This window comes from Chelonus insularis, unplaced genomic scaffold (genome assembly GCF_013357705.1).
Source record: "Chelonus insularis isolate UGA/USDA-ARS -01 unplaced genomic scaffold, ASM1335770v1 contig_397_pilon, whole genome shotgun sequence".
NCBI classification, from domain to species: domain Eukaryota; kingdom Metazoa; phylum Arthropoda; class Insecta; order Hymenoptera; family Braconidae; genus Chelonus; species Chelonus insularis.
The window spans coordinates 889093-914248 of NW_023276552.1; the positions used below are offsets into that span (position 1 = coordinate 889093).

The window sequence follows — 25156 nt, forward strand, 5'->3', positions numbered from 1 at the left end:
CACTGTCTCTACGAGTATTTCTCGTATATGGTTTCTCGCATGGCCACCAAGTGCTGCAAATAAATTTTCACAACTGCTACTGCACGAGAAAGCAAATGTACGAGTTTGTACTAGTGTCTGTAGCAGACAAAAAAAAATTAAAAATATATCGAGTAATCCTAAATCTATGCTGGTATACGAATAATGGAAGAGTTTAATCGTTTGTTCACAGATTTGTTATCGGGCAGCACGTCACTGTCCATGGAGATGTGATATCTCATGTGAACATTAGTCAAGTCATGGTAGAGGATGGTGGAGAGTATTCCTGTATAGCGGAAAACCGAGCTGGAAAGGTCGTGCATAGTGCAAGACTCAATGTTTATGGTATTTGAAATAGATCTTTCAGTAATTAAATTTTTATTTCATGTAACCGAGTGTTAGTCGTTATCTTAAATAATAGCTTGAAGCTATTGTGAAATATTTCACAAGGCAGTGTTATAATTAACTTAATTTAAGATTAACGTTTAAACGTCAGTTACTTGAGTAATATTTTAAATAATTAAAATATATGAATTAAGTGCTGTAGAAATGCTGAGAAAGTTTGAAGAGAATCGAAAATTAATGTAAAAAGTATTCTAAAGTCAAATGAGAAATTTCTGAACATGAAAGCTCAGTGATAAGATGCAAATGTTAACATAGAATATGTAGTGTGCAAAATTATTGAGAATAATTAACACGCTTTCGTAAGAAGATAACCTTAATGAATAATTTTTAATCTAACTTTAGGTTTGCCTTACATTCGAGTAATTCCAAAAGTAACTGCAGTGGCCGGTGAAACATTGCGCTTGAAATGTCCAGTGGCTGGGTATCCAATTGAAGAAATTAAATGGGAAAGAAGTGGTCGTGAATTGCCGGACAATCTACGACAAAAAGTATTATCCGACGGCACCCTGGTGGTGTCTAGTGTTCAGAAAGAGTTGGATACTGGAACGTATACATGCTGGGCGAGGAACAAGCAAGGACACAGCGCAAGGAGATCTGGAGATGTCACAGTGATTGGTAAGGCCTCTTTATTATGTGATCAACACATTCAGGTTGAGCAGGACATCAATCACGAAGAGAACATCTACGTGTAGCTGTGGATTATCGCAGACTGTGCATCAGCACAGTGATCGATCAATTTGTGGGGTTGGAGAGACAATGTTATCATGACGAAAAAAATTTTTTAGACACCAGGATAAAAATAAATTTACAGGATCAGCAGACCTGGTGGCAATGATGATCAGACGCTTTAGCGTCAAATCTGCTCACTCGTTGGTCTTATTGCTTTTCAGTTCCCCCAAAAATTAGTCCGTTCACGGCAGACCATGACCTTCATCTTGGAGAACGGACAAGTTTCACTTGCTCGGTTACAAGGGGTGACCAACCAGTGCGGATCACCTGGTTGAAAGATGGCCGTGCCTTGGGTCCATCCGAGCGAGTGTCCATCACCAATGTCGATCAGTACAATAGCATACTGATGATTGAAAGTTTATCTCCAGATCACAACGGAAATTACTCTTGCGTGGCCTCTAATCCGGCCGCAGAGGTATCGCACATGCAGCAGCTTGTGGTTCATGGTAATCCTTCCTCTAGGCCCCGCAAATAGCCTAAGGACACCCTGTTCGCCCAAACGTATGGATGTGTGTGCTTGTTGCGCCTTCTTTAAATTATTCTCATCTCTAAAAAATAAATAATCAATTATTAACCCATCCGAGGCCACTGATCAAGCATAAAAGCAAAAAATATCCGTGCTTGTTTCGAAATCGGGGAAAAAACCAATACTGACAGGCTCGAATATTCGTGACACGTACGTTTTTGCTGTTCCAATCACTTTGATCAGTGGCGCAGAGCCTCTCTTTTACATTAGATTGTAGAGATACATCGTTCGTTTCAAGCTCTGCTGGTCGGATTTTTCCTATTGCACGAAACCTGTCAAAAAAGGTTCTGAATGACCTAAATCCTTTTCCAAAATGTTTTCCACTACCTCGACGACTTAATTGAAGTCAATGCGTTGCATACTTTATTTAACGAGAAGAGGATTTTAGTTTTGCATGTACTGAATCTTCTTCATAAACAGATAAATTATTATAAAATTTAAATCACGTCCAAAAGATAAAACTTTTAATGACTTTAAACTTTATGAATTTTGTTGATAATTAAGTCGTCAATGAATGCCATGAAAATGCACGCTCTTGCGTCGGATGAATGGTTTTTATATAAAAAGGTATGAATGTGAACACGATATAAAGTTTGTGTTTGTATAAAACGAAAGGGCGACAGGTGTGAGTCCAGGTGGGGCCACCATCTCTCACGCTCTCTCTGTCTCTTCTCAATTGCTACATTACTTATATGCCTTCATACTGTATATACATTAAACATACTAATATATTATATTTTTATTATAAGTAAAACATGTACGTACTACTACTACTGTCTCATATTGCATAAACCTAAATATTGGATTTATATATTATACATGTACCATAATAGATGATAAAACAACGATCTCATATATATTTACTTGAAAAAAAGTAAATATATAAAATTTTATAATAATACATATATATATTATATACACTTAAATATATATATATATAATTATATTTATAACATATGTATATTTTAAACGTACCTGGTACGAAGTTTGTTGCGTTTTTGCAATCATCTTTTTCTCACTCTCACGTATGGTTCTTTCTTCTCTCTTGACCTTTTCCAGTACCCCCTATAATTGAGCCATTTAACTTCCAAGAGGGACTTTCTGAGGGGATGCGGACCCGGACGGTGTGCGGGGTTCGGGCGGGTGATGAACCCCTCACTATATCCTGGCTTAAAGATGGTCACAGTCCTTTTCAATTATCTCCAAAAGCCTTGTCCGACACTAGCATCTCCCCGATAGACTCCTTCTCCAGTCTTCTGAGTTTATCAAACCTCGCTGCCGAGCATTCTGGCGACTATACCTGCGTCGCCGCGAACCCCGCCGCCGAGGTCAGGTACACGGCCAAGCTCCAGGTAAAAGGTAACTAAATCGGCGACCCTTTTCCTAAAAAACAAAAAAAAAAAAAATCCTATACCATCAATACCTCACACCATCATCGAACCCTTGAGAGTCTTGATCAATAAATTCGTTTAACTACTTGCCATCACAATCTATCTTTTGTGTCGAGTATCAAGTTAACTTTGTATCAAGAAAAATTGCATATTGACTCGTTCGAGGGTTCACAGAAAACAGACATCGGACACGGGATCAATCCTCTCAACCATATCTCACCCTTCACATCAATCCATCCAGCTACTTAACTTGATTTAATCTCTCTCGATTCTCCCATCATCGTTGATACACTATTGTTCTTTGAAACACTCATCCACTACAAGATTCTTGCCAGCTACAGAGTTCACTCATGATTCTATTGATCCATATGAGAATGAACAGATTGAATTAATTAAAATGCATAGACAATGAACTCTCGAAGGCTAGCTAGAATTCTATATCATCATTAGTCTGTCCATAAATTCAACAATCGTTCTCAATTATGAATAGTGAATCCTCAATATCCTTTAATCTCTCCTTTAATTCTCCATTAACTTCCTGCTCCCCATAACACAGTGTGTATTACATTTACGTTGCTTTGGCTCTCTGGGAATGCGTCGGTATCTCGTGGATCCCCGAGGTTTGCTTGACTTGACCAAATAATAAAGGTAACAGTTGCACCTTCCTCAATTTCATGATTTAATTGTCCAAAAAGTGGATAAAATAAACAATTTTACCTGGTGTGCGTGTGTCTGATGACCATTTTTTAGCATGAAATTTCATTACACTAACTCTAGATGAATTAACTTAACTCTTTAGCAACTGTAAATAGCGCATGAATTTTACAACTCCTAATTGCTGATGATTGACTTCAACCCTTGCGCTGGCTACACCCGGACACTGGAAGACGAAGCTGTTTTTTGCATGTTTTTTTAATTATATTCAATTCACTGTAGATTTTATATGCATGTCTTTTTTACATCTTGCATTTTATTATTATTCTATTAATCTTTATCTTCATCTTTATGTTTTTGATCTTACATATCCTGTAAAAGGCGCGGACAAATACGCGCTAGAGCTTTTTTTTGGTAATGAGTAATGACATGTAATTGTCTAATTATCTTTTATTATCTGAGTTAACGTATAATATATTGTGAATGATGAACACTCACACTAGCTTTGTCCGCGCTTTGCTCAACCATCAAGTAATGTAGGCTAGTAGTACGTATACTTATCTTAATTTTGATTATTCGTGTATATCGGACTAGACGTTAGAAGCGAGTAAAATCATTTTTTCGGCTTTTCTCGGTAATCCCTTCAGGCTTTTTGTAGCCGCGGGTATGACCCGCCAACACCTTATAATCCTTATACTCTCTGAATCCTTTGTCTTTGATGCCTCACGCGAGTATTCGGCTCGTTCACGCCAAGTAACTTGAAAAAGTAATTTATCTATTATATTTTACACACCTGCGTCTTGAACGTGACGCATTGCCGTTTCGTAAAACGTTGGATATCCTACTCACAGTATTTCGCTTGTGCAGCGTTTTTATCACTACCGTAAAAGTAGAACCCTGAGCCTGGAAAAAAACCTTACAGAGATTGCGCTTGAATTCACTTGGGACAGATAAGAAAAAGAATTTTGATCAAATTGGTTCAACGAACTTGCAATACATATATTGTCATTTTAGACGTAGTTCATCGAGCTTGCACTACATATATTGACATCTAAAACATAGTGAGGATGAACTTTGTTGTTCCCAAGGGAAATAAAACATTTTCTTTGTCACACGTCCCAGGTGAGATTCGATTGCAACTCAATCTACCATGTTCATCCAATTTCAACCTCTTCACTCATCATTCCTTACACCTAATCTAATTCCACCAACACTAAATCGGACTTTAAACCCATGATTTGGCTGTAAATTAAGATAAACCAATCTTTTTTTTATCAATTAAATAGTTGATTAATTTTGAAAATATTTTTTTAAAATCAATTTATCACTAATTGGAATGTTAAAGATTTATTAACGACACCATCCAATGGATGACGTCGTTGTCGGGATAAAAAATTTTCACGTTCTAATATCGCTTCTGGATAACGTCAGTCATTCGTTCGTTCGAAAGTACGATGACGTTTTTACGACAAGTACTTACTTTTTCTGGTTGGATCACCCACGATGGATAAAGCTAAAATACGGTCGATCTCTGGTTTTTAGTACCACCACATTGGGTTGTCGAGCCAATGGATGCGAGTGTTGAACGAAATCGACATGTTGCCCTTCATTGTCAAGCTCAAGGTGTTCCAACGCCAGTCATTGTCTGGAAGAAAGGAACTGGTAATTTATATCTTTAATTTCATCCAAATAATTAATCCTAATTGGTGACTGATTATTCTATTCAGGTTCGAAAACTGGAGACTACGAAGAATTACGTGAAAGTTCTTACACAAAATTGTTAAGTAATGGAACTCTAGTTCTTCAGCATGTAAAAGAAGACAGAGAAGGTTATTATCTTTGTCAAGCAAGCAATGGAATAGGTACTGGTATTGGAAAGGTAGTTCAACTCAGAGTTAATTGTAAGTAAAACTAAATTTATCGTATATTAATTTCAAAAGATGTCAAAACTTATTTCATTTAATTTCAAAGCTTCTCCTTACTTCGCTGCTCCATCGAGACTTGTGACTGTCAAGAAAGGAGACACTGCCACGCTCCACTGTGAAGTACATGGGGACAAACCTATCACAATAACCTGGATGAAAGGTGGAAAAATTGAATTAAATCCTGCTACAAATTATAGGTAATCATTTGAAACTACTGTCCAGAAGAATAAAAATAACTGAAGAAAATTTATTGACTTATTTTTTTTTTTCTAAAGAGTTACTACAAAAACAGACGTTACTCCTGATGGAGTTGAAGGACAGCTGCAAATTTCCTCAACCGAAGCTTCAGATAGTGGAGCGTACTTTTGCCAAGCCAGTAATCTCTATGGAAAAGATCAACAGTTGGTTCAACTCCTTGTTCAAGGTTTGTTATACGTCGTAACCAACACCTGAGAGTAACTAAACTTTCTACTCTACTCTTCAATATACGCTCGTAGAACCGCCTCAGCCACCTCATGGTTTAGAAACTGCGATGATCGCTCCTCGAAGTATCAACGTCAAGTGGCAGCATAAAGCTCAGGACACTAGCGAAGTTTCCAAGTATATTCTACAGTACAAGGAAGGTGATGGGGGCATGTGGCAACAGCAAGAACTTACCGGACCACCTCTTCCTTATGCAGCATTAATAGATGATTTGAAACCAGCAACTAGATATACAATTCGAGTTATTGCTGAAGGTTCTGCTGGCCGTTCTTCTCCTTCAGCTGAATTAGTAGTCAGAACTGAACCACAAAGACCAGCTGGACCACCAATTAATATTGCAGCAAGGCCTATTTCCCCAACGGAAATAATAGTTTCCTGGTCTCCGCCTTTGCCAGAACTTCGTCACGGAGAAATACAAGGATTCAATGTTGGATTCAGAGAGTCTAGGTTGGAAAGAATTAATCAATGATTCGCTATCAAATAAATTCATCTGAATTCAATTCAAGTATCTGTTACTTGTTTTAGTGGAGGAAACCCATCTTACAATTTCACCTCTGTAGTTGGAGATGGTGAGGATGGAGCTGGAGAACTACGTCTAACAGGATTAAGACCTTATACAAGATATACAATCGTTGTTCAAGCTTATAATCAAGTCGGTTCCGGGCCGCTGTCTGAGCCACTGCATACACAAACATTAGAGGATGGTACAGTTTCAATCGTATTTCCTTGGACAAATAAGATTTCTTCCCGTAACGACATTATTATTTTTCTTTCTATCAGTCTACTGAATCTCTATATTATTCTAGGATGTAGTAAAAGATTGAGAATAACGACTAGTTACAGACAATTTTGCATGCAATACATTAAAATAGAAAAATAAAATTTTATTTTTAAACTAATTTATTATAACTTCAAATATTTAATAACTTTTTGACGTTAATCATTTTTTGTAGCTTTAACCTATGTATAAAATTATAATTTTATTAGAAAACTTTTAAATTTATGTTAGTGATATTTTTATCGAAATTGCCAAAATTTTATCAGTACCCAGCAAACCACCGGAGGATATTCGTTGCACTCCAATGTCATCTCAATCATTACAAATTTCGTGGAAAGCGCCGCCAGCTGCTTATATGAATGGCAATATCCAGGGATATAAAGTAAATTATGAGCCAGTATTGGTCGACTCATGGCTTGGCATCGATGAGATGGAAGTTCGAAAGACTGGAAGTATGACTACGACGTTAGTTGGTTTGAGAAAATATACCAACTATAGTATCCAGGTTCTAGCGTATACGAGAGTTGGTGATGGTGTACCTTCAAGAATACAGTATTGCCGTACAACAGAGGATGGTAAATTGAAAAACAAACTTCACGTTCACTCGATTACATAGTTTAAATTGAAATAAAATTGATTTTCACAGTTCCAGGAAGTCCAGCGGACATAAAAGTCGTTGTAAGCTCGCCTCAAGCACTTTTTATCTCTTGGCTTCCTCCTTTAGAACCCAACGGTGAAATTACAAAATACAATCTCTATTCAAGGTAATTGGTATTTTAATTTTCCAACTTTTAAAGTTAACTTGAAAAATAAGAAGTTTTAATGTATCTATTCTTTAAACTATTCAGAATAATGGATGGCCGGGAGGAATTGAACCATGGAAAAAGAGTTTTACCGCCTACCAACACTTTCTTTGAGGTGACAGGTCTTCAGCAAAGAGTGGAGTATCAGTTTTGGGTCACAGCCAGCACTCGAGTGGGAGAAGGACAAAGTTCAGCAGTAGCCGCAGAGATGCCAAAAAATCATGTGGCTGCTAAAATAACATCCTTTGGTGGACACCTAGTGAGACCATGGAGAGGCACAGTAACGATGGCCTGCCATGCAGTTGGTGATCCGACTCGACAGTGGTTTAAAGGCCTTTTAGAAGAGATAAACACTGATTCTGCTCGTAATATTCAAATATTACAAACGGGTGAACTTGTTATATCAAATATCCAGACACAAGACGGTGGAAATTATACTTGTCAAGTAGAGAATGCTTTGGGAAGTGATCGACTTCATTACAGTCTTACAGTTCAAGGTAATTTACAAATTCATTAGGTTTTTAATCATGTCTAGAGACTAACAACACTGATTTCTCATTTACGATCTCATTCTTCTGTGCAATTAAATTCAATGGAAATTACTCGTGTGGATTAATTTCAAACGAATGAATTATTTATCAGCATTATTTTCATTAGCTTATTCACTAAGCGAATTATTAGCTATTTATTTTATTTCACTCAATTTTTTACCTCCCTCTAGAAGCATTCAAATAAGAAAAATATAAACACTGACCTGAGCTATTGTTGAAATATATTTGATTTATTAACAAAAACAAAAAACGCCTATGGCGAAAAATAGTAATGTATATTGTAAAAATTTTTGCTTCGGTTCTATAAATTAGAATGGGGTGGAATGAATTATTCAAGAAATGCAGATTTTTCATTTATCAATAATAAAATGTTTTTGTTTTTCAAGTACCACCAAATGCTCCAGTTCTCTATGTTACAAGCTCCACGTCGAGTAGTGTTCTTCTACACTGGAAACCTGGCTACAATGGTGGTTCACCTTTAACTGGATATACTTTACATTATCGGACTACTCATGGTAGTCTTGATGAGCTTCAATTACCTCGAAGGGAAACTAATCATGAACTAAAAGGTCTTCTCTGTGGAAACATGTATCATCTATACCTAACGTCTCACAATAAAATAGGCAGTAGTCCACCGTCTCCAGTTCTATCAGTACGAACGCAAGGACAAGCCCCAGGAATTCCTCCTGCTGTAGCATTTCTATCACCAAATTCGACAAGTCTTGCTCTACGGCTTCACACTTGGCCTGATAATGGATGTCCAATTACTTATTTCGTAATCCAATACCGTCCGATCAATGAATTTCACTGGACACTCGTATCCAATAACGTTCAAATGCAGAGAAGGTTTATCGTGACAAATTTACAACCCAGTACTGCATACCAGTTAAAAGTGGAAGCTTACAATGTTGCTGGAAATAATCAGGCCGAGTTTAGCTTCGTCACATTGACAAAAGACGGAGGTAATTTAAATTTACGATGTTGTAGTTGATGCAAATGGCAATTTTGTTAATTTCTCTTGCAGAGCCACCACCCCCTGAACTATCTGAACGTGGAATCTCTGCAGCTCTTCCATTTTATGCAGATGTGCGGGTGATGTTGCCTATGATAATCGCTACATTTGCATTAGTGGCAGTCTGTGCGATTATTGTGGTGAGATGGAAAACTCGACAATTGGGGGACCGGCAGCAGCGGCCGATGAAGGAGACCCAAGAGAATCAGCAGAACGCCGAGACTCAGAGAGAACGGTATTACGCGACTATTCACAAGGTCGCTCTTCAGCAGGCTGCCAACGCCGGCGGGCCGGACAAGATTCCAGGTGAACCTTCGTTACAAAAAAGAAATCAATATTTAAAATACCATTATTTCATAACACCAGATAATTTTAAAACAATTTATTTGACGTGCATAGCATCACAATGAGTGAATAAGAAGTCTACTAGAGCTTTTAAAATGACAAATTCATTCTGACGTGATTTGAAAGGTAGGCAATGCCTCTGGTGGGTTACAGAGACAGCGGAGGACATCTCGCCGTACGCTACGTTCCAGCTTTCGGAGGGGGGCGGGGGAAGCCTGGCAGGGTTGGGAGGGTTGGGAGGTCTGGGCGCCGCGGCGGAAGCTTCAGCGGCAGGACTCCATCCCAACAACACTCTTCTTCACAGCTTCATGTATCACGAGCACGCGATGACGGAAGGGTGCGCGAGTCCACCACCTCCGGCGACGGTAAAAAATGACCTCATTTATGAAAGGATTTTTTCCTAAACACGCAATATAAATCATTTTAAACATTTTGCTTTATCCCCGGGTTTTAAATTAGAGTATGAAGAGTGTGTCATCGCGACGACGTCAACAGAGGAAGCAGCATACTCCCGGAGACGACAGCGACGAGAGCGAATCAGATCCGGATCAGCTGACGCGATCCAGGACAGAGTCCTCCAATCAACTGGATGCCGGCAAGCTCAAGCACAGTATGTATTTTTATGTTGTTTTTATCATGACATTTAATCCTTTGAAGATAGAAAGAAAAATTTGGCTTAAATGAAAAAAATTTCTTTTGATGTTTTATCCAAAGTATAAAAACAGACGTGGAAAATTTTAAGCTTTATAAAAAAATGATAAACAAATTTTTTATTAAATCTCATTTTCATTTTCTCCATTGGATTAAATAAACATGATAATTCTCATGATTTTAAAGATACATTCTAATAATGTAACGTTTGAGTTCGAGCAGTTTCGGACTTCATCTACCACGGTACGTCGAGCACTTCGTCGGATATCTCTCCCATGTGCGAGCAGAAATCTTTACCAAGACGGGGACGGTCCAGGTAAGTAAATAAAAAAAGTTTAGAAAATAAATTAACAAATATCATAAATTATATTTTCAAAGAAAATAGCATCGTGGAGTGCAGTGAGCACAGAAAAACGCAATTCACTATCAACTTCAATACTTAATTAATAATTATAAATTCTAAATATAAACAATTCGGCTGTCTCCTAAGATGGCACGTTCCCAGCAGGAGTTCTCTGCGGATGCTGCTTCCGCCGAGCATGTCAGTGGCTGAGACAGCGTTCGTCAGTAGTCAAGGAAATGTACCCGGAAGTGGAGATAGGAGTGATCGACCGGAGCTGAGTGAAGCTGAGTGTGATATTGATTCACTGAAGAAGCCTAAACTTGGATTGAGAAGCTCGCTATGGTCCAGGCCGAGTACTCAGAATAATCCTTCTTCGGACTACTCAATTGCCGTCTAAATTACCTTGAATCCTCTCTGATGTCTGCTAGTCAACAGTCTATGGCACTTTTATGGAATGTTGAGCACTCGTCGTGGTAGACAATTTTATTAAAATATTTTCTCCAAGCATTTTTGGAGACTGGTGATAGACTGAACATGTCGACCATTCACTAGTTGACTTCAAGCTGCCAAGATTATGATCCAAGTCTTCCTTTGTATATTTTTTGGATCTGTCAGGTCAACTTTCCTACGTTTTCACTGCCAAAAACAAAGTAAAGTACGACTTTCTTTATCGATACAGTCGTTAAATTAAATCATCGAAATTTATACTCATTCATTTAACTTATATACCCACGACGAGATGCAAGAATAAATGAAAGAATGGCTGTAATTACATAAACAAACAATTAATTATGATTAATGATTCATTAAATGATGTATACATGGTATAATTGATGTGTGCCAAATGACAATTTGCTCAGACCGCTTGAGGTAATGTCTCAAGCGGACGACCCATCCGAGACCAAAGACTTATTCCAAATATTCGTACGGATTGGTGCAGCTTTTTAGTCAATGCACCTATCTATTAGTATCATTAGGTTTATTGATGAATTAATTGATTTATTAACTGAAAATCTGAATTTATCCAAAGGAAAATGAGAACAAAAAAATTGTAAAAAAAATAAATATGTAGTAGGAGATGTAAAATGGAACGAAAGTGATTCTGATAGGCATTTTTCGTTGTGCATTAAATACACGACGAACTCACAATGTTGCTCTGTTTCATTGTAAAGTTTATAATACGTACGAATATAAACGTTGATTAATTTAAGTCCGTTATAATTATAAGACTTTTAAAAGCGCGCGAAGGACAAGGCCGGCGGCGGCTGATTAATCCGTTGTAAATTTATCACAAGTTAATCCATGTTAGATAAATTAAAAATTAATAAAATGCATAAGAGTGGAATAATAGATGGAGAATATTAATTCTTACAAATATCTATGTATGTACGCGTGACTAAAAAAAAATGTATATACGAGATATAAAAAATATCGTCAATCAAAGTAAATTTAAAAATTGTTTTTAAAATGTTTTTGTACATTTTTTTCTTATCGCGCGCTCTTACAATCTTTTTTCTATGTCTAGTTGATATCACAATTTTCTCTCAAAAAAATTAAGTCAAACTTATAACATATGTTTAAGTGAGAGACTGTGAATTTTATTTATGAAACATGAAGGGGCTACTAATCAAATGAATGATAATATAAAATTAATTAAATTGTACAATAATAAAGAAAATCAGAAGTAAAAATGGAGAATGCTTGTTGAGAGAATTTTTTTTGTATGTATTGAGACCACAAAATGTGGAGTACTTTTGGAGTTGACTATTATATTGTGTATAATGAACATTGTTTTAAAATATTATATCGATCATAGAGTCGATTAAATAAATTGATATCGTGTAAGATCATATTTCGAAGACTTTTTAATATTATAATTTTATTTGAATTTTTTAATGTATTCAATTGTATTATAAAGGTGAATAATTTTTTTGTTATTAATAAAACCAAAGAATAAAATTAAAAAAGTCCAATAACTAATAGCCAGTAAGTTCAGCAAATGTTGAATCCAAATCATCACAAATGTATCGACATTTTTCTTTTTCTTTGAATAGTCTATCTGTAAACATAAAATCATTGTCATCATTAATAATATTATTTTATTTATTATAAATTTAAATTAATAATTGTTACGTTACCTTCACGTGAATCTAAATCTTTCTGCAAAGCTTTCATCATTTTTTCAGCAACAACAGCACGTCTTTCCACTTCATACAATTTTACTTTCAAATCCTTAAGTTGTAATTTAAATCCTTCAACTCGTTGATTTGCCTTTCCTTCAGAGACTTCAAGAGATTTCAAAATGTTTCCGACAATAAAGAGTTCATCCTCTCGTTCGGCAATTTTTCTAGAATTAGTTTATTTTTGATGGAATTATTCTTAGTTTCTATGTAAATTTTTTTGATAAAGAATTCTCTTATCCATAAATCTTCTTTGTATTTTATTTTATCTTCAATAAAAAAGTCATAAAGTTCATTTTTACCATGCCTATTTGTCTATCAAAAGGCTTTTATATGCATAGAATAAATTAAATCCATTTGAAATGACTTATAGAGTGGTATTTTATATTATTAAATCAATTTATAATGATTTGAAAATGAACTTCATAACTATGTTATAAAAATGTTAATAAAGAAACTTGTAAGGAAAAAATTAGTAAAGCTGATTATAATCTTACGCTTCACTAGATTTGACTCTGTCCTCAGCAGCTTCAAGTTCATCTTCAACAAATGCTAATTTCCGTGAAATTTCATCAGATTTAGAGTCTGCATCTTCAGCTATCAATCTTGCTTCTTTTAATTGAGTCATTAACTGGTCCATCCTTTCTTCATCAAGTCTTCGTCTATTTTCCAAAACTTTACAGATCCTCTTTGCATCATCAGCAGTTTCTGATGCTTGTGATAGTTTTACCTGTGCTGCAAGTCGACGTTCTTCAGTTTTTTCTAGGTTTTCTAAACTTTGCTGCATTTTTCTATTAAGAATAGCCAGCTCCGACTGTGTCTGCAGTAATTTGATAATTTAAAGATGGAAAGTTTAAAATTAATCAGAAATAATACTTACGAACCATTAATAAAAATTTCTCCTTCTCATCAAGACTCATGTTTGATTTTTTTAAATTTTCCCGACTTAATTTTAAGTCATACTTCATTTGCTCCAATTTTTTAGCAAGTACACACACTTCATCTTTCAACATTTCTTCACGTTTATTTGCTTCCCTTGCTTGTTGGTCACAAACATCCGCTCTGTCTATAGCAAGATCTTTTTCAATTTTTAAAGCCTGTAATCTCTTTTTAATTGCATTCATATTCTCCAAAGCACAGTACAATTCGACTCAGAAAAAATCACGGAATAAAATAAGTCACCGTAATAACGAATTATTTTTAAAAAAAATATATTTTATTGTTTAATGGAAGCACAATTTCAATAGGTTTTTTAGAAGAAAAAACTGTTGACGAACCTTCGAAATCTAATGTTCACGAAGTACTGTACTCAGTGACTGACGAGAACTATGTTTTATAGGCCGGGAACAATGTAAAAAGAAAAAGTCATTCGATTCTTTAGTTAGACTCAAAGAGATTCCTTCAAACGCAAGAGAACTAGATTCTTCGAGGCACTTCTTCTTTATTCTATCACAGCCATCAAAAGACAATTGCTTATTACTTAACAATTATTTAACTATGTTGTTAAATTATCCCAATAAAAATGTAAATATTAAACTGGATCATGCTTCACAATAAACGTTAGAATAGGAGTTCATATAAAAAAATAAATAAATAATAAGGCTCAATTTTTAGCGAGGCCATTTATTGAAAACTCAGTAATTTTCATATACACCTTTAGAAGTCGACAGTAATTTCGATGATTAGATGAATTTGATCGGCAATTCTGAAAATAAATATATGAATTCTGATGAACGTTGGGTCGTTTTCCGAGCAATAAGCAAGCAAGCGAATGGAAATAAAAATATTTTGCTAAGCAATTTAGCATTTTGCGTAAGCATGATTGTGCATTTGATAATCAAAACGTCTTAATCGATTCGCACAAGTCACACGCTACATGGCAGGTTATTTTTAAATAGTAAAAGGCCAGGATTGAAGTATTCTGCATTAGATAGCTAGCGCTTGATTGAAGCCAAAGGGCCACGACTAAAATAAAGCTCAAGCCACTTTTTTTTAGTCTTAAGCGAATACAAGTAGCACATGGTAGAAAATAAAAATTCTTTGATTTTGATTTGTTGATGGTTTTTCTTCATTTCCCTCTCTATCCTAGTATCCTGTCATCTCAGCGAATGTAAGATCCATATCATCAATGATTTCTTTGCATTTTTCTTTTTCTTCTCTAAGCTCATCTGAAAATCATCAAGATCAGAAGTAAGTAGATTTTATAAAAAATTTTAATATATTTTTAATTGTAGTAGAAGACTACCTTCTTTTTGGTCCACTTCTTTTTGCAATAATTTAACTTGTTTTTCAGCATTAATTGCACGCTTTTCTGCTGCCTTGAGAGCAGCTTTTAATTCTTTTACTTGAACCTTTGAATCTGCTACTCTTTGATTCGCCTGTCAAATGAAATTGATTGTGATAAATTTTTTAAATAAATAAAATTAATTTATATGAAATGAAATTGTTTAAAGTGATGTTACCTTTTTCTCAGATACTTCCAATGATTTAAAAATGTTTTGAACAATAAATAATTCATCCTCTCGTTCTATAATTTTTCTGTACCATGAAAAAAGTTCAAAAAGAGGTTTAGTCGAATAAAAAAATTAAAATAAAATAAACAAAATAACTATACTAACGCTTCACTATTTTTTACACGTTCTTCAGCTGCTTCAAGTTCTTCTTCAACAAGAGATAATTTATCAGCAATTTCTTCAGATTTAGCATCAGCAGCTTCAGCAAGCATTCTTGCTTCCTTCAATTCTTCTGATATCTTATTAATATGTTCCTGAACTTGTCGATTTCGATCTTCTAACACATTACACATTCTGTAATTCACAAATTAATGAAACATTTGCTACCATTGCAAGAAAATTGCAATTAAATGGATTTTATTAATTACCGCTGAGCATCATCACCAAGTTCTGTAGCACGAAGTAGTTTGAGTGCTGCCTGCTGACGTAATTCTTCTTTTTTAGCCAAACTCAACTCAATTTCCTGAACTCTCTTTGTCAAAATAGATCGATCTTGTTCGGCCTAAATATTCAAGTGATTTATCACGCAATTATTTTTTGACTTTGATCTACATTTCAAAACTCTTATTCTCAATGAATATTCATGTTACCTTTGTATACGCTTTTTCACATTGCTCTAGAGCAGCTGATGATTGCTCAAGATTTACTTTGGAGTCTTCATAATCCTTCTCCATTGCAATAAGTTTTTTTCCCAAATCACGTACTTCATCATTCAATAAATCAGCACGAAAATTTTCCTGTTTAGCTTTCGTTTCATTAGCCTCCACTTTTTCATTCGCAGCATCCATCTCCATCTTCAAGGCTGCGATTTTTTTCTTGATCGCCTCCATGGTGACACGGTGTTTGGTGTTACTATTCCGTGATTAATACTACGAAGGACGATTGTCCTAAAATTTAATCTCCTGATCTGCAAACAAAATATAATAATAAATTGCTGATAATTGAATTAGAATGATTAAACGTTTAAGTGAATAATTGATTCATGTTTTGATAAATCGACGCTAATACGTTGTGCGAAGATTAGGACACACTACCGACCTAATTGATATGACGAAAATAAAGCATCTAGTATCACTGAATGTCCATTTCTTCAACATCAATGATGACAAATCATTCAAACAAAACTATCGGCCTGGACACCAAAGTCATCACTTGATAAAAGAAAATTTAATCTTGTAGAATAGGTAATCAAACTTGACACATTAGAAAAAATGACACTCACTTTTGTGGAGAAGATGATCCGTGATGCGAATTCACAACTGGATACCCTCGGATGCTGCGCCAAAATAAAACTAAACGTTGAAGCAGACCTCCTGAAAAACTTTAATCGAATCCAATTCTATAATTGCTTAGCAGGCTTTGGCTGTCGTCCCGCTTTCCACTTGGCTCTTCACTGGTCAACCCCCATCAGTATACTGAGTGGCCGAAATGCGATCTCCTCCACCTCCCCTTGCTATTTTTGGACTAAAAGAATTTCGATGCTTGTACACCAACGTAACTACTCATCACAGTAATCAGTATAAACAAATCTGCTTCATGTGAAAGGTAATTATTATTGTTCATCTTTAATTAAAACAATTTTATCCTTTCAACTAAACTAATTAAGTTACATCACTTGAATTTTAAGTCACAAGAAAATCCTCTTAACGTTCGTTGAATTCCTAAGATATTCGTCCAAAATGTTTGGAATTAAACAATGAGAACTTGTCATAAATTCTTGCTCTCGGCCTAGAACATTTCTGCTCTTCCAACTTAACTATTAAACTACACTTAATACTTCACTAATTATACTTCAGGGTTTATAATAATAAAGAAGAGATAAGTTCCAAATTTTTTATTTAATTTTTTATTTTATACAATTCATTGTTCATTGCAGTTAAAGCATAAGAAATAGAATACTAGCAATTTTTTTTTATGTAAACACTTATTTAGAAACAATTGATCATAAACTTAATATGAAAAATTAAATAGATATTGATTAAAGAATACATAAAATATTAATAATTAATAAATTCTTAAATAATAGTAAAAAAAAAATAATTTATCTAAAATCTTAATACTAATGGCCAAAATCAAATTGGAGATTTCAATGATTCTAATGTCAATTCTGTGCGTGCTAATTTGAATAAGTTACAAGCCGTAATATGACACATTTTTTAAGTAATACATACTTCATATTTTGTTTAACGCTCGTTATTTGAAAATACATACCTAAAAAATTTTATGCATCTTAATGTAGTAATATAAATAATGAATTGATGCAGTCTTTGGATTTCTGTCAGAAAGATCTGCTTTATAAAAAGATAGACAATTTTAAAAAAGACAGTATCAATGCTATTCAAGCCACGATTCAAGTTCACTAATTAAGTATATTTTGAATATGCTTAATGTCAATAAAGCAAAAATTTCTATAACATTACAAACATTTCCTACTATTTTTAAGTACTTAAATTTGAAAGTACCAAATTTTAATTTCTAATAAAAATATATAATAATAATTTTAACGTAAATATAATTGTCAATAATTGCGAAATATTATTAAAGTCTTTAGAAAAATTTAACAGTAAGTTGATTATGAAAATGCAATATTAAATACATTTGATCAATTAGTTAATTTTCAAATGAATAAAATTGATTATCATAATTCGGTAACCCTGTTTTACGACAGTATTATGTTATTTTCATAATAAATAAACATTTGATTATTCATATCTTACAGTATAGTAAGCAAATATGTGCTGGATAAATTAAAATGTGTTTATCCAGCGTCGATGTTCACAGCATCGTCATCTCGATAAATTTGACCCAGTTTCTGAATCAATTGACATGGATAATACAAATACAGGAGTATAGGAAAGCAACAAGTGGACGGCATCGTCTCTGCCAAGGGCTCTAAGTTGTTTTACAAGAGATCCAACAGTACATCCAGTGCCCGCACATGCCAATAATCTGTTTGCAAAGTCCAAGAATTTATTAATCATTCAAATATTCATAGATAAACTTGCTGTCAGTATTGTAAAGCTAACAAATCCCGGATTATAAAATATACATAAATATTTATCACTCACCTTAAAGTAGGACTATCCACATTGCTATCTAAATTAGCAACACGATCACCTAAACCAAGTCTCACAGCTAACAAGCACCAATCTTTACCATGTGGATCTGGAGGATCAAGCATTTGAGCTAATCTTCGTTGAATTGCAGGTCTGATATACTTGACAGGTTGTCTGGCACCAGGAATACAATTATCCATAAAAGTAGTACCACATCCTACAATTTCCCAGACACTTTCTTGTCGGCCATTAAAGGGATTCTTAAACCTTACTTCTTCAAATCCTTTTTCCATTAATGCCGAAAGAATTGGTGCTGGTTCATAAGAATGTAAAACTTCATCATAGTCTCGAAGTTGACTAGGACTTAACCAATGGCGTTCAAGAAGTAATGCAGGTGCAACAATATCAATAGTACAGTCAAGAGCATCAAAAATTACACCAAGTAGTGCAAAACATTGAGATCCAGAACCACGAGGACCTCGTACTCTTATTTCGATGTATCCTTGATCTTCTTCTTCTAAAGTTATAATACTTTCACAAGGACCGACACATAATTTGGATCCACGCCACCACTGATATAAATCCGAATCTCTAGGATCCCAAGTCTGGGTTATTTTTCTAAGCTGAGCTTGTAAATGTGGAAAAAGAGGCATCAAGTGATATAAAGGAGCTTCGGCAGGAAATAAACGTAATCCAGCATGTGGTAAACTTGAAGTTGATGTCCATGGTTCCCAAAGTCCTCGAAGACGCTCCACAAGATTTAAACAAGGGATTTCATACTCAACTTCATCGTCATCAACCTCACACTATAATAATAATTTTTTTTGTGCAAAGAAAATTGTATAGTGAATGAATAAAAGAATAGTGTATTTACCGGAATACAAAAATTTGTCATTTGAAGAACTTGTAAAGCTTGATTAGCTGGGCAAGGACATCGTGCTTGAAAGTCTTCCAAGGTATAAACACCAGTGGTACGACCTCCAAGCCGACCTCTTTGCTCAGCACTCAATTGCCAACCTATAACATCTCTCCATAGCCATTCAGGATTTAAGACAATTAATTCATCGCGTAGGATGACGCATTCACCTAAAGCCTGAAAGATTATTCATATGAGTCATCGGTGACAAATAATCCGATCAATGATGAATCCAATGAAATACCTGAAGTTGTTGTGCTAAAAGTTTGCAATGTTCCAATGACACAAGTGGATTGATTTTCCTAACTTCAACTAGCAATTCATTCCAAGTAAACATAACAGGGGAGTCTTCTAGAGTTTGAGTATAATTTTTCCAGGCCTCTGCAAGACCAGTCCAAACTAAAGCACCCTAAAATGTAAATAAATATGATAAGAATCAAGTAAAGAATTAAAATGACTTAACATATAACATCCAATATGCATTTACAAAAGCTGAATCCTCGCTTTTAGAATAAATTACGAGGTAGTGCATGTATATTTATATTTTATGTGGAAAAATGTGCAGATAAGCATGTAAAATTTTGTAAATATTGATTATTAATAATGAAAAAAATGATAAATGGATCGACCTGTTTATCATGATTCGCCACTGGCGCGTACGTAGCCGCTGCGTGCGATTTGTCACGGCGTAGGAAACTTTCTGCGGCTTCCACTCCATCCTATATCATGCGTTGCATGCATTAAGGCTGCTGTTAAGGATCAGTGATAAAAGAATGGACAGCCAAACAAGTCTTAATGACGTTTTGGCTGTTGTTTTTGAGTTCGACTTGAGATATATCTTTCTCCAGTGAACTTATTCAGTTGTTAATGTTGATGATATGATATTAGTTACTTATTAAGTTACTTTATACACGGTTTTTTTAATGTGGAACATGCTGCATCAACACTGATTATTGTTGAGCAAGAGTATATAATACATGCTGGTTTACTCCTAGCAAAAGTAATCCATGAAAATTTATAAAAAATTTAAGCTTGTAATATCCATGAGAAAATATACATTGAAATTATTCTCTCACATCTTTTTTTCTAAATCAAATTAACATATTTTCATATAAATTAAAAGCATCTAAATAATCTGCATAATTCATAAATTTTCATAGTCTTTTCCGCTAGAGCCTGTCTGTTGAATATTTATAGTTATCGTAAATGTATTTGACAAGCATTTAGTCAAAGGATTAAACCAATGAAATAAATTACTAAATTTATTATTTAAAGAAGATTACTTATAAAGAGAGACCCCGATTCGTCATTTGTGAGCGTCTTATCATGCTATGATATCGTGCGATCTTTAGCATACTTTAATATGTCTTCGAGAAATTATCGAAAGTCATCGTTAGTAAGAAATTTTAAATAGAGTGAAGTAATTAATGTACATAGAGAAGTAATTCTGTTACCGTGGGGATCTATTTAAATGAATCCTAATTGAATTAGTCATTTACCTCGAGAAATTCTGCACGAATGTTTGTTAAATAAGAACGTAAAAGTTTCACTCCTGGATTTGATGAATTTGTAGCATCTAAGGCTATCATAATAGGTTCATCTCCAAGTATTGGTTTAAATTCTTGTAAAAATGGTATTAAAGGTGCCAAAAAATTCGTTCCATTTGAATTTGGTGTCTGTGGTTCAGGAGCATATGTCCCGATCAATATCACTTTTATGTCTGTAAACTTCCCAGCAAATCCTAGATACAATTTTTCATTTATATTTTCAATTCTCCAGATTCAATATCTTTTTTAAATTAACATTAGTTACCAATATTATTAGGTGGAATTCTATCCATAATAAAGCGTAACCAAAACCGAGCTTGCTGAAGTTGTACAGTTAGTGGTTCTCGGAGACTTATTGTTATCAGATGCACCGTAGGCAATTGAAATGTAAGGACATGATGATAAGCCGTAAGGAAATCCTCTCGACCGCATAATTCCCAGAAAACACATTCACCACCTTCGTGTAATGAATTAATGTTGTTTAAAGTAACTTGTTTTTATTGGTTTATCATTAAAAAAAAACTGAATTTAATGTACTTACCCACATTTCCTCTGCTCCATTCTACTCCAATTGTTCCCTCGTATTCACTATCACTATATTCGAAACTAAGTGAACCATGTTTACTTGTTACGTCTAGTTCTATGCTTGGTTCTCTCTAGAAAAACATTATTCTCTATGAGATTCTATTTTCCAAAGAAATATTTTCTAGATAAACATGGTAACAAAAACAGTATCTAATAACTTTGTTGAATTTATATATATATACCTTGGTAGAATAATTTTGACTTTTAGATCGTCTAAAAAATCCAAAACTGAAAATGCCAGCTTTCAAAGAATTGATTAAAGATGATTTTCCAGTCCCACAATGGCCCAAAAAGCGAATATGAAGACGATCAATTGCTTTGTGAGTTGGTTGTAATTGTTTGATGTAATTTTCTCGCTGTACCGTCTTTAGAAAAATTAAAAAAAAACATCATGAATAATGTATAAATAAAAATATCAACTACATTTTTATATACTAATGAAGTTAGTTATACGAATTAAATTTAATTAACCCACAAAGAATTTTCCCATGAAAATTATTTTCTTCGAATGATAAACATACTTGGTATCAAGATTAATATTAATTCTCTACTTAATCAGCATTTTAGTATGTGAGAGTGGATTAATTTATATATTTCGTGTAACATAGTTGTGTTGATCATAACTTACATTTCTCAATTTATCTAATAAGTTAGCGATCTCTAAATGGCCATATTTAATAGCAGTAATATCCGCACGAATTCCTCGATATGTTTTATCTACATCACAACCGGATAAACACAAAAGTCTAACGATATCAATGTGTCCATTCCGTGCAGCTACGTGTAATGGTGTAAGTCCCTTCTCATTAGCTGCATCTAATTCTATCCCGTTCTCAATCAAAAGCGATGTCATCGCCTCATTACCTGTGGCGCATGAAATGTGTAGGAGAGTATCTTGTTTCTAGAATATAAAAATATTGCATGTAAGTTTCTTGCAATTGATTTTCCATAGCGAAACAAGAAAACTATCGAAACATACTGAATCTTTTATATCCAAAGGTGCTCCTTGACGTAATAATTGCGATACAGCCTGGATACAACCACGTTTCACAGCACTTATCATAGCATTACTTAGATCCTGAGATGTTTCAGAGTCCTAAATAATAAAAAAATATTTATTTAAATAAATGAGTACCGAATAAAATAAAAACTTTTGAGGTAATAGTCTATCATGATAGGTAAAAAATCAAAAAAATAATTGTAATATTATCTTATTCGTGTATATTACATAATAAAATAAAACTGGTAAATAATCCTAAGTAACTGAATAATTGTTAACGTTGCAAACGCAACAATTAAGTCGCTCAAATTTTTTTTTATCGCAAATAAACATAAAAAACGATCAAAAATATACAACAATCACATATTAAAATCAATAAATAAAACCATTGGATTCATGAACACACCGTGAGAATCCAGGGATGTTTAAGGCACGATTCCGCACTTCCTCGCTCTCTGAAAAAGAAAATTGGATGAATAAATATGTTTTATGAGCAATAAAAAATTTGATAACACTCCATTATATCCAGTTAATATCTTACTTTGGATCTTTGACCAATAAAGAACGTATAAAGTCTTTGGCAATTTCACTGACGTTGCCAAAAAATTCATCATCGAACTGATATTGGCACGCCGCCACATTTGCATAGGTTTCTTGCTTGTCTTCTCCAAGGAATGGAGATGCTCCACTTAACAGTATATAAGTAAGTACTCCCACAGCCCACAAATCCGTTCCTAAACTCAATGGCTCGTAATTCACTATTTCTGGAGCAACAAATTCCGGAGTACCAAACAATGCACGAAGTTCTGAACCAGGCACCAAGCGATGAGATAATCCTAAATCTATCAAAGAAAACAATCTTAATTGGCTTTCTCCGCATAATCAGTTGTAGCAATCCTTCATGAATTAATACAGCAATTAGTTAAACCAAATGTTTTAGTCATTCAAACTACATTTTATTCAACTATAATAATCAATTACTTTTCTCTAATTAAGATTAATTTGGTTAGCATGTTTACCTATAAGTTTAATATTAGGCATAGGTGGTGGTGATGAAAGAAGAATATTTTCTGGTTTAATATCCAGATGAGCAACTTGATGGGAATGTAAATGACTTAAAGCCAATAATACTTGTCTAACCTGCAATAAAAAACTTAATTAATTATTGATTTTTCAAAGTATCCATGAGATAGCATAAACTGAACTCTTTACTCACAACATGAGCAGCTTCAACTTCACTAGAAGGTGTCCAATGGAATAATTCTCCATCGGTTATCAATTCCAACAATAAGACTACCGTTTTCCCTGTATCTATTACTTTGTGCAATGAAACTATGTTTGGATGTCTAAGTTGTGCTAGAAGTCCTGCCTCACGGGCTAGAAAATAATATTATAAATAAATAATCTGATAAATTTATGATGAGCTTTTTCTATTCAGTATCCGTTTTATTTCATAACTGATCAATCTATTAAGATCTTAATTATAAATATTATTTGCTGACAGTAATCGATTATATTTTAATGGAACTTTCTGATACACTGTGACTTTATACACACCGATATCAGCTGCAGCAACACCTCTGGCAACGCGCCGCTTCCTCATTATCTTTGCTGCGTAAACAGCACCTGTCTTTAATTCCACACATTTTTTAACTACAGCAAATTGTCCCCTAAAACATTAAAAATATAAAAATTTTTCATTTCTTCAACCAAATAACATGACTGATACTATTGGAACTTCAATTATTTGCTCTGATTTAAAGACAGAAAGGTTGAGCTTATAAATAAATTTACTCACTTGCCAATTTCCTCAAGTAGCTCGTAGTTTTTTTCGATAGGTTCATGATGAACCTCCATTAAAGTGTCCCAATCAGGGCCTAGAATGATAAAAAAAAACGTTAAAAACAATTTTGAACAACATGGTCACAAAACACTTAAAAATGCATGAATATTATCCTTTGATTGAAAATTGTTTATGTTGTACAATTAATCGGAACCTTTAACCTACAACTTATGATATTTTCCTAAAAATACTGGTCATTCCGATGAAAAATAACATAAATTTTGATCGATTGTATAAGATACTACATTATAACGAACATCTGTCAACGTCAAAGAATATTATCGTCAAGCGAACATAAAAGTTTCAAATTATTAACCTACGTACCACCGTTGGAAGTTGCCAATGGACGCGATGTACCCGGCATCATCTCCTGCACATGCTGAATATTTTTTAATATCAAGTGTCTTCCAAAATGAACTTAAAAAACAATTATGAATATTGTGGCATTTGTCGGTCTTTATCACGCCGGTCGTTTTTATGTTCTGTTGCGTTCTGCCACTGTTATAACCTCACACATTTACGCCATCTCAGATCGAACGAACAACAAATACACACACATCTTTAGGTGCTCACATACACTGCACACAATCAATATGCGTGACACTACTTTTGATGCTACCTGATAATTTGACTCTTTTTCCCTTGTACTAGAATTAATTACTAACTTACGGGTTATTTTTACGGTACTTTGGTATGATTATACTATTAAAAAAAATGAAACGTTAGAAATACAAATATAATAACATTTTTCAAGAGCATAAAAACGACCTCAACTCACGACAATCCTCAACTGATACGTCTTCCCATAGAAACAAGTTTCCTCATAAATTTATGCGTGGGAAGCAGTAAGCTCTACTGAAAATTATTTTCCTTTCACTTAGCAATTAAATCAAACTATTTAA

General features: G+C 34.2%; 4 protein-coding genes across 14 annotated transcripts in view; 1 reads left to right on the forward strand and 3 right to left on the reverse strand.

Annotated features, from left to right (window-relative positions):
• Dscam2 (Down syndrome cell adhesion molecule 2) overlaps positions 1 to 12534 on the forward strand; it is a 58667-nt gene extending 46133 nt beyond the window's left edge. The window contains exons 9-26 of one of the 8 annotated variants that reach the window (XM_035084560.1): positions 212 to 363; positions 766 to 1038; positions 1314 to 1598; positions 5266 to 5385; positions 5451 to 5624; positions 5695 to 5845; positions 5924 to 6072; positions 6146 to 6578; positions 6657 to 6835; positions 7176 to 7484; positions 7556 to 7673; positions 7758 to 8209; positions 8650 to 9225; positions 9288 to 9581; positions 9774 to 9985; positions 10080 to 10230; positions 10485 to 10587; positions 10777 to 12534. In XM_035084560.1, coding sequence (XP_034940451.1) covers positions 212 to 363; positions 766 to 1038; positions 1314 to 1598; positions 5266 to 5385; positions 5451 to 5624; positions 5695 to 5845; positions 5924 to 6072; positions 6146 to 6578; positions 6657 to 6835; positions 7176 to 7484; positions 7556 to 7673; positions 7758 to 8209; positions 8650 to 9225; positions 9288 to 9581; positions 9774 to 9985; positions 10080 to 10230; positions 10485 to 10587; positions 10777 to 11011 — 4366 coding nt within the window. In that variant the 3' untranslated portion in view covers positions 11012 to 12534. Of the gene's footprint in view, positions 1 to 211; positions 364 to 765; positions 1039 to 1313; positions 1599 to 2737; positions 3995 to 5265; positions 5386 to 5450; positions 5625 to 5694; positions 5846 to 5923; positions 6073 to 6145; positions 6579 to 6656; positions 6836 to 7175; positions 7485 to 7555; positions 7674 to 7757; positions 8210 to 8649; positions 9226 to 9287; positions 9582 to 9773; positions 9986 to 10079; positions 10231 to 10484; positions 10588 to 10761 lie in introns of those variants that run through there. The other 7 variants (XM_035084557.1, XM_035084559.1, XM_035084556.1 and 4 more) reach the window with 7 other exon arrangements.
• Positions 12535 to 12538: 4 nt separating this feature from the next.
• On the reverse strand, positions 12539 to 14083 carry LOC118067687 (tropomyosin-2-like). The gene is made up of 4 exons (XM_035084565.1): positions 13679 to 14083; positions 13292 to 13614; positions 12753 to 12961; positions 12539 to 12673 (listed from the first exon to the last, which is right to left on the reverse strand). The coding sequence occupies exons 1-4, from the start codon at positions 13916 to 13918 to the stop codon at positions 12591 to 12593; spliced, it is 855 nt and encodes a 284-aa protein (XP_034940456.1). The 5' UTR covers positions 13919 to 14083; the 3' UTR covers positions 12539 to 12590.
• Positions 14084 to 14401: 318 nt separating this feature from the next.
• On the reverse strand, positions 14402 to 16703 carry LOC118067686 (tropomyosin-2-like). 2 transcript variants are annotated; one of them, XM_035084564.1, is made up of 8 exons: positions 16530 to 16703; positions 16346 to 16458; positions 15898 to 16214; positions 15676 to 15809; positions 15413 to 15601; positions 15257 to 15332; positions 15040 to 15172; positions 14402 to 14962 (listed from the first exon to the last, which is right to left on the reverse strand). In XM_035084564.1, exons 3-8 carry the CDS (start codon positions 16135 to 16137, stop codon positions 14880 to 14882), a joined length of 855 nt encoding a protein of 284 aa, XP_034940455.1. In that variant the 5' UTR covers positions 16138 to 16214; positions 16346 to 16458; positions 16530 to 16703; the 3' UTR covers positions 14402 to 14879. The 2 variants fall into 2 exon arrangements, with proteins under 2 accessions (XP_034940455.1, XP_034940454.1); XM_035084563.1 differs by lacking the exon at positions 16346 to 16458.
• Positions 16704 to 17263: 560 nt separating this feature from the next.
• On the reverse strand, positions 17264 to 25020 carry LOC118067792 (death-associated protein kinase 1-like). 3 transcript variants are annotated; one of them, XM_035084742.1, is made up of 18 exons: positions 24571 to 25020; positions 24210 to 24288; positions 23969 to 24081; positions 23628 to 23788; positions 23431 to 23551; positions 22953 to 23253; positions 22818 to 22866; positions 22391 to 22507; positions 22040 to 22312; positions 21594 to 21776; positions 21368 to 21482; positions 21092 to 21283; positions 20779 to 21020; positions 19909 to 19998; positions 19524 to 19688; positions 19238 to 19456; positions 18376 to 19169; positions 17264 to 18256 (listed from the first exon to the last, which is right to left on the reverse strand). In XM_035084742.1, exons 2-18 carry the CDS (start codon positions 24266 to 24268, stop codon positions 18094 to 18096), a joined length of 3357 nt encoding a protein of 1118 aa, XP_034940633.1. In that variant the 5' UTR covers positions 24269 to 24288; positions 24571 to 25020; the 3' UTR covers positions 17264 to 18093. The 3 variants fall into 3 exon arrangements, with proteins under 3 accessions (XP_034940633.1, XP_034940632.1, XP_034940634.1); XM_035084741.1 differs by having other exon boundaries at positions 17270 to 18256; positions 24579 to 25020; XM_035084743.1 differs by lacking the exon at positions 19909 to 19998 and having other exon boundaries at positions 17276 to 18256; positions 24579 to 25020.
• Between the last annotated feature and the right edge of the window lie 136 nt (positions 25021 to 25156).